General features: G+C 35.2%; 1 protein-coding gene across 2 annotated transcripts in view; it reads left to right on the forward strand.

The window, feature by feature from the left end:
* The window catches only part of LOC149567345 (uncharacterized), a 35,976-nt gene extending 28,330 nt beyond the window's left edge, over window positions 1-7,646 (forward strand). For both annotated transcript variants that reach the window (XM_089820521.1, XM_089820522.1), the window contains exons 5-12: window positions 1,116-1,298; window positions 1,405-1,515; window positions 1,587-1,649; window positions 1,780-1,821; window positions 1,893-2,306; window positions 6,094-6,693; window positions 6,810-6,935; window positions 7,025-7,646. In XM_089820521.1, the coding sequence (XP_089676647.1) occupies window positions 1,116-1,298; window positions 1,405-1,515; window positions 1,587-1,649; window positions 1,780-1,821; window positions 1,893-2,306; window positions 6,094-6,693; window positions 6,810-6,935; window positions 7,025-7,102 (1,617 nt within the window). In that variant the 3' untranslated portion in view covers window positions 7,103-7,646. The remainder of the gene's footprint in view (window positions 1-1,115; window positions 1,299-1,404; window positions 1,516-1,586; window positions 1,650-1,779; window positions 1,822-1,892; window positions 2,307-6,093; window positions 6,694-6,809; window positions 6,936-7,024) is intronic.
* The last annotated feature ends 1,430 nt before the right edge of the window (window positions 7,647-9,076 follow it).

Consider the following 9,076-nt stretch of genomic DNA (forward strand, 5'->3'; position numbering starts at 1 on the left):
TTGTACATGCTTCTCTAAAGTTGATTGGTTTTTTTAGAACATTGCAGTTGTAAATCAGAACATTACACAAGAAGGATCATGAAACACAGAAAATAAACCATATGCTCAACAACAAACATCCACTATGCTCCAATGAACTTCATTGCATAAACAAGAGAACCTTTCTTACTGTTAGCTAACGTGGCTCTGATACCATGTTAAGTTATATGTCCAAGGATTAGATAAACAACATAAGAAAACTAAATAAAAATGCATAGAAAACACAAAAGATTTACCTTGAGAAAACCCTTCCAGTTGAAGGGCAAAACTCAGCCACGCTAGCAAAATATCTCTTTTATTGATCATAAAATAAATGATTACAAGGCTTTTCACTTGATCGATTACAATATACCAAGGAATCATATAAATAGATTGCATAAGACTCTTCATCTTACACATGAAGGTTGACTCTTCATCTTACACATAAAGGTCTCTTTGAGTCTGAAAAAATAAGACCCTTCAAATTTCCACATGTTAAACGCTTCATATTTCCACATGTATGCCTCTTTGCATGACGTATGACATATGTCTTTGTACATAATATTAACTTAAATATAATTACAAATATCTTTTTCAGCTGAAGATGGCCATAACAGTCATAACAAATATGTTTCTATCTCATAAATCTGAGATAAAGATCTCAATTGCAGTTACAAACTTCAACAGCTAATACCCAGAAAAGGGTGATCAAAGAACAAAAAAAAGCACTTAAAACCCCATCTCTTCAAAGTTTAAAATTGTTTTTCAATTTGTGTGCTAATAGATTTTATTAAAAAATGACTAAAACATGTATGCTGTGTTTCTGTAAATAATTGTGTTCCTTTTTTTGATGCAAAAAGAGGAACAAATCATTTCCACAAAACACAGCACACAAGGCTATGGATTGTGGAAAACTACTATCATTAAATGATAAAACTTTAACACTCTGTGTATCTCACTTTAAGGCCGCATTTTCAAAGTTTCAAATTTCTTAAGCTCTAACATATCATGCAATTAAGAATCACTCTCTCTTCAAAAAGAAGTAATAATTGAGTTTAAAGTAGTGCTCTTATGTTGATATTACATGGCGCATTCAGGGAAACACCACATTATCATCATCTGAATATTCAGATGAACGGCCAGCAAGACCTGCTCCAGGGACAGTTGAATACTTCAATGAAAAGATATATTGCACTTGCAAAAGGTGTGAAAATAAGAAACTAAAGACACGGCGAATTATTCGTATCCATAGATTGAAGTATGGAGTGTATATAGAAGAGGTACACTATAATAAACAAATTGTTATTCTTATAACAATAAATATGTACATTACTTAATAAATTAATATTGATCTTTCCAATTGATTTTTATTTTTTTGATGTAAAGCTGCTTCCAGTTCCTAAAATTATTGAAGAACCAATGGATGTCACCGATGATAGCCACTCTCAAGATAAAGAAGACACATTTATGGATGAAACTACCATGCAGATAAATGAGGTTGGCGTCGATGAAATTATACACATCTTCTGAGGAAGTTATTTTTGTTAATTTATGTTTGTGGAATGCAGGCCATCTCTAAAGTCATTCCAGCCCCTATAAGACCCTTTAGTACATCTAGTACTATACCAGTGGTAGGGTTTGATCAAGATTCTTGTGCATTTAATAAACTTATTTTACTTTATACTTGTTAATATTTGTGTGTTTTCCACACAAGGCATTTCTAGAATAACTCCATTGAGTGTGCATCTTGTTGGCATGCAGGATCCAACTGTGACCTCCAATGCATCAAGTGTTATGCCAAAGGTAAGATTCGAGTTTGATTATATTACTTTCACTTATTAAACCAGCTTAATATTTGTATTTGTTCCTTGTAGAATATTTCAAGGATGACTCCAACAAGCACACACTCTATTGGTAGAGAGGGTGTGCCCTCTAGAGCTAGACCAGAAACACCTATCACAAAAGTGGCATCAAATACAAAACTCCACAGCATGCCCTCTACATTGAACACTGATCTGCCTAGCATCCATGTTGAATTGGGCACACATGCCCCTGGTAGGAGTACATCAAAATTAAAAACTAATTCATCAAATGTGGGTTCAGTCAGAATTCTCCCACAAACACTGGAACAAGATTTCTTGAGGAGTCTCATAGATTCACAATCAAGAATACTAAGGCTCCTACCAGATACTCCTGAAAATGTTCAAGTCAGACAAGAAATAACTAAACAAATTCAGTTATGGGAAAAGGCATTGTTGGAGAGCACAGGGCCTACATCAGATGAACAGGTAACATTATGTGGAGATATTCTAGTATTATTCTTATCCAGCTCATATCTCTCTTCAGCATTATACATTTCAGTTTTTATAATTTTCAAACTTTTAGTACTGTTATCAAGCTGCCCCTCAATTCCTGGAAGTGCTTTGGAAAGGTCAATTTTCTCCTCCAAATCTGCTCTACCATCTGAACAAGCCACCCAACTGCTCCTAGATGCTTGGATAGTACTGGCCCTGAGTAAAAAATGCCTCAAAACTGCCCTATAATTGCTCATTCAAGCCCTATATGCCTGTTCCAGGTATAAAAATCAACCAACCAACTTCCCAAATAATAGAACATGTGCCCTTTCTGTTCTTTGAAGTTTATAAAGAGTTCGAGGTCGGATGATATATAAAAAAGACATTTAGAACCCCCTTCCAACATTTCCAAAGTGTATCACAATTATCTTGAATTGCTGTCCACATGTTTGCATATCCATTGCAGACTTTAACACATAAAAATGACTCCTAAGACTCCCAAAACTGCTCTTTTCTAGCATTTAATGGAGGTATTCATACAATGATTGCTCCTATACCTTCTTTGTTACGAGACCGTTCATGCATTGATTACTGGTATAACAGACACCTCTTTTATGAGAAAGTCATTGAAACCCAGTCTTTGCATTGCTGTGCTTGTTGGTTCATTATGCTTGATCATTGTTACAATCTATCCGATTAACCTCTGCCATGCTCCTTTGGAAGTCAGTCACTGTTATCATTTTTGTGCTCATATCTCTGGTCTATGCTTATCCATGTGATGGTGCCTTAGATCCTCTGCTAAATACCATCTTTTGATGTGCTTCTCCAGTGTTACCATATTGCATGACAAAACTATCTTTTCACTTAAACATTAAATATTTTCATTGCTTTTCTTTTCAACTCTTTTACTCTTCATGTCTGCTGTGATGCATTCTCATTTGGCCTTCTTGGTCACTGACTTCCTAGGCATTATAATATTATATCAATGTCCTCATGTATGTTCTTGATAATAATGTCCTCATTTATGTTTGGCACTGATTTACTGCATTACTAGCACTATTGTTACATGCCCATATCACTGTCTAATTGCTTGACATAGCAGTAAATTTGTAACTTCATCATTGCTGTGATCTATATTTATGCCCATTGTGTTAGAAACAATAGTCCACCAAGATAACTGAGGGGGGGGTTGGGGGTGAATCAGTTATCCAACAATTAAAACATTTATCTTCTTTAAACAAACTTAACCATTCAACTAAAGTAAGCAACAACCATAATAAAATGCTCATAGACAAATACACCAGATATGTTGACTAGGGAAACCCTTGATTAGAGGGAAAACTTTGGTGGGAATGATGCCCACAAGATGATGTACTAATATAAATATTCCTTGTTAGAGGATGGACCCTGTTAGGATTCTATTACAACATTTAGTACAATGAGTTCCTGTTAGGAGACTTTGAATCCTTGTTAAGAGAATCCAACTCTGTTAGGAGTTGTGCCAACCCTGCTAGGAGTTGTAGTACAATGTATGTAAGAAGAGCCCACTGCCCAAACATGCAATTTCAACTACAAGAAGAGCTCACTGCTCAAACAAGTAATTTATTGTTATCTTCTCCTTTCCTCTGTCCTGTCAACCGAACTAATCACTATTAGACCTTGTAGACCAGGTCATGAACCTCGGATCCAAATAGCAAACTTCGGATCACTCAGCAAAACCTCGGCAATGAAGTTTCCTTCACTTCTGCTGCTTATCATCAATCATCATAAACATATCATTCATACTATGATAAAGGAAAATCTCCTTCCTTTATACCAAGTCCTCAAAACAATTCCCTGAGTCGGCTGTTAGTCCTTCTCAATTAATTATTATAGGATCACATTAAGAACATGTTATACTTAGCGATAACATTAATCTTTCGTCTTGCAACTTGAATAGCTTTCCGTACACGCAGTATTATGACAAGTGAGCTTAGCCACGTCATCACCAACATTTCTTTTCATGTCGTCAACCTCGATTCTCAGAATAACAGTTCTGCTAAGAGATATAACAAATTTACCAGAACATGCCTATGTAAACTCTATCTCAAGACAAACATCCCCAAAACTCTCATAACTTCTTCTAGACTTATCCTTTCTTCTTCCGACATTAACTGCATATACTGGATACTCAGAAGTATCTCCCATAACCTCGGATAGTTATAATACTCAACTAGCTGTCCGTACCAACTTGATCTTTCCGCTGTTCTTCTGTCAGATACCATAGAAAACTGCTATATTGACATCAATGACAAACTAGTCATGAATGTAACATATCATCATAGTAGCATATCTATAATACTCCCCCATAGGAATATCATCAGCATTCATGCTTGCAACCAATCTTCTAACAATCTCCCAAATCTTCCAACACATTGATCTTCATCTCTGCTTTTCATTGTGCCTCTCTGTTCTTTACTGTTATATCTTATCCCTGATCTGTTATATCCATAATGCTTCTGTTTTATGCATTGCTTGTGACTGCACTTTTAGTCTTTTAGTATGTAGACACTACATTTTAGAATGTATTCACCTCATCTTCTCTTTGCTTTAACAATCCTTCTAAGCTCATTTGTCTTCTTGATGTATCTGCTTTATTCTTCATGGCAGTGTAAGAATCAAGGCATTTAGGGTTTTGCAGTGAAAGAACCTAAGGAACAATGCATGGAACACAAAAACTCTTAAGCTTCTAAAAACAATCATTACACTTTATAGCTCTGCCCTAATAGTGGATAAAACTCTAGAAAAATCCTTTGCAGCAGTCAAATCTCTATCTAAAACAATGGATGAACCTTGTAGACCAGTGTAATCACTGATAAGATATATTTCGTTCCTAAGTGAAACTCCTGTTTTCATTGGCAAAATCTGCCTTTCCGAACCCTTGCAAATTCTTTTGAACTTCTCTTGGGCATGCTAGTCTTGAGAATTGAAACACTGACCATCCGCCATGAATCAAATTAACTCTTGAAATTAGGTTTCAAAACCACACCCCAAACTCACACCAAACCATGGGTAACAATGCTGCTCTAAATTTTGAATTCCCTCCAAAAGCTCTTGAGAAGTTAATGTGACTTTTTGGCATTTTGATCAAGCCAAAATAGGAGAGCTAAAGAAAACAACATTGAAAACGAACACATTGAACAATTAAAGCTTATCAATGTGCTTTCCCTCTAAATATCTCAAAAATATAGTTGACCAACGTTTAGATGCTTTATAAAACTTTTAATATGCAACCTTTCTAGTGAGACCTAAGACTGATTGCAAAGCTATTTTTTCTCATAAAGTGAAAAATAGGTAACAATGCCCAGCTATTTATCATACTGTCTTGTGAAGCTGCTATTGATGATAAATAGGAAAACTTGTTTTTGGAATGTACTGTTTTGATACTTCCCAAAAGAACCTCCAAAACCTTTCTTACCTCCTTTGCAATTTCGAATTCCAATTTTGTACAAACCTTTATATGCAAGTAAGCCTTCTGCAATGTAAACTCTAAACCTCACAAGTGTTCATTTACTATCATTGGAAGCCTCAAAAACTATTCTCTGTCGCTTGCCATTTGTCCTGGTATATTACCATTTCTTTCATGAACTGTGTTTCTAAACTAGAGTTAAGAAATAATCTTATTTCCAACTAATTTTTTTTGAGTTTTGTTTTTGCCATTTAGGACAATTATTTATAAATGACAACAGTCTCATATTTTGGTTGGGTTTTAAACAATTTCACAGTTTCATTGTAAATACAGGAAATAAATGACAAAGTGACCAATCTACCTACAAGGGCATTTACCTCCACCCTCAAAACTACAACAATATCTTCAGTAACTACAGAAGGACTGCAAGAAGTTACAATCTTGCTCACCTCAGAAGGAAATGTCTTGAAGGATGAAAAGGGGCTAAAATTCTTTCACTTCATTTTCTGTCGTGCAAAACAATTATTTGGCAATACCATCAATATGGATTGGAGGAAGCAAATCAATGCTAAAAAAGAGGAACTCTTTAAAGATGTCATAGTAGCATTTGGTAATCCTGGTTTTAATAAAGAAATTATTCTAGATATTGCAAAAAAATACATACACTCTAAACGAGACAATCTAAGGTCAAAGCTGACAAAAGACTTGAGGTATCCATGTCCAGCTTGGATCACAAACCAAGTGACATGGGATGAACTTATGAAAGATGCCAAGTTTAAGAGGAAGACTCACAATAATCCAAACTATAGGCCATCTGTACGAGGAGCTAAAAGACGCCTTCGAGATACAATGAGTGCAACCCAAGCTCGGGTGTCAAGAATTGGATCCCATAAATTAGGATCTGGTGGATATAATAGCATTCGTGGTGGAATGGTAAGTAATATTTTCGTATATTTCTATTTCAGGAAAAGTAATCATGACAAAGTAATGAGTTAATTTTATGTGATTATACCTTATAAAACTTTTTAAACCTATCTTTGTTAATGTAGATTCACCAATTTCAAAAAGAAGCTTCAGAGGAGGACCTAAAATATGCATTATTACATGGATACCAAGGCCTTCAACAACATATGATAAATCGAGGGGAGAAATTTATCAGTGGTCATGAACCCAAGGTAAGTTGTTTATAATCTTTTATGACTTGTGCAATAATCTTATTGGAGGTATTATGTTATGTTAACCAGTTAATTTTTTGTGTGTATAGGAAGCCCGACAATTTGACTCATCAAGTGAAGCATCTGGTAGTGAGCATGAAGTGGAGATACATTCACATGATGAATAGTTTGTTGCACACAATTATCCAATTGTCATTCCTGAAACCTGACAGGAAACCGTTGTTGAATTTCAGCAAATGGGAGACAAGAATAATGGGGAGGGTATTCAACGTGATGAGCAATCCACACCCACAACTAGAATAGTGTATAGTTGGAAGAGGACAGAAAGGCAAAGAATGGATAGAGAAAATGAGAAATAAAATATTGATAACTGATGCTTCTCAATAGGATCAAGATATTGTGCTACTGCAGAGGAAAAGACAAGCTTACTATTCACCGTCATGCATCTTTTACAATGCTGCATATGTGCATTTGTTAGATTAACAACTTTCAGTCAGAGGATGGATCTGCAATTAGTCTTTTTAGTCCATCTTCAGTTGTCTTGTTGAATCTCACTTTTGGAACTGCTGTTAGTGGTAGTCTTTTTCCTACCTAGTTTTCCCGTGTTCAGGGACGGCAGCAAATTAAAAAATATCAGACTATATTTTTGGAAGAAGCTGCAATAAAAATAAGAGCAATCTGCCTGAAAAAACAGAGCATCATTCCAATTCAGAGTACAGTTATCTCATGACTTCATTTTTTTCATGTTTTTGGTTGTTTAATTGCTGTTATTGTTAATTTTTCTTCTCAGCTATTTTTATTATTTAATCTACTGATTCTAAATACAGAGCTTCTCTAAGAAGTTGCATTAAATAATATATTTAATAAGGTTAGATTGAAGGGAAGATAGACATTTGCTTCTTGAGCTGTTGGATTACGGAAAAGTCATTCAGAAAATGTGGAATTTCTTCTGACAGGTGTTTCACATTTTCCTGGAGGATGTATTTTTTAGCAGACAGGCTATTTATTTTTGTTAGAACTCGAGAAAGATTGTAATTTCTGACCCCGGATTATTTTTGGCGATTCGTGGGGTTATTTTTTGCGGTTGTAAGGTCTCATCTAAAGTGCATAGAATGGTAGCTTGAGCAACAAAATAACATTCAAAGCCAGCTAGAAATCAGAGTAAACAAAATGTGCGTTGCAGAGAGAGTCTATCATAACAAGAGAAAGAAGCAGTCTAACCCGGCGCTTGTGAGGATTTGCAGCACACAAAGTTGTCTATATATACCTTGTTTCATTTTTTCTTGCCTTTCATAGTGTCCGTTTTTCAGCAGCTTTTACTGTAAAAGTTTAAATTGTTTCCACTTGTGCTGTTCCAAATAAGAATCATCTCCTTAAATAACAGTGGAGGCATGCAAAGCTTGAAACATCAGAGCGTGTTTAAGAGTGCTTCATTTATACAAAGATTTTTTGGAGCCTTATATTTCAGCCACATTCTGCCTTCATTCTATTTTTTGTACAAAGCTCCCACTTTGTTCTAGGCAGGGACGATGCTGGCAATAAATTTGGCTTCTTTGAAGGTTTCTAAAGCTATACAAACTAGAATACAAACAAGCTTGCAGCAGTAGGGTGTGGTCGAGAGTGCTTCGTTAATTCGAAGATTCTTAAGAGCCCTTTTGCAAAATCAGTGTTGCGCATAATCTGCAATCTTTTCATTTTGCTCCTATTCCAATGCTTCAATTTTGGCAGGGGCAAGGAGAAGGTTGGCAATAATATTGGTTTTGTCCCTCCCAATTTCAGCTATTCCATCTTGGTCAAGCACACCCGTGTTCCCAGTAGGATAAATCCCTTATGTAATTTTTGATTGCTGTTTATCTATTATTATAGGCATGAATTAAATTGAAGGTATGGGGAAAGCATATTAATAGTCATTATATCTAATTTCACGTATATGTAGAGCTTAAATTATACACTATTTATTATGAATTTTTTTTCATTATGTTTGTTGCAAGTTGATATCTTTAAAAATATTTATTGGCTTTTGGGTATTAGTGAAACTTGTAGGAATTTCCAAGCATAAAAGGGTCAAAAAGTGTTATTTTTAAAGTGCTACTCTAACATTACTTATTTGTATGTAGTGAGGGTTTGAGTGTAATGTTATT

The sequence above is a fragment of the Cupressus sempervirens genome, chromosome 3 (genome assembly GCF_028749045.1).
Source record: "Cupressus sempervirens isolate cs-2001-9-10 chromosome 3, ASM2874904v1, whole genome shotgun sequence".
Taxonomy (NCBI): Eukaryota; Viridiplantae; Streptophyta; class Pinopsida; order Cupressales; family Cupressaceae; genus Cupressus; species Cupressus sempervirens.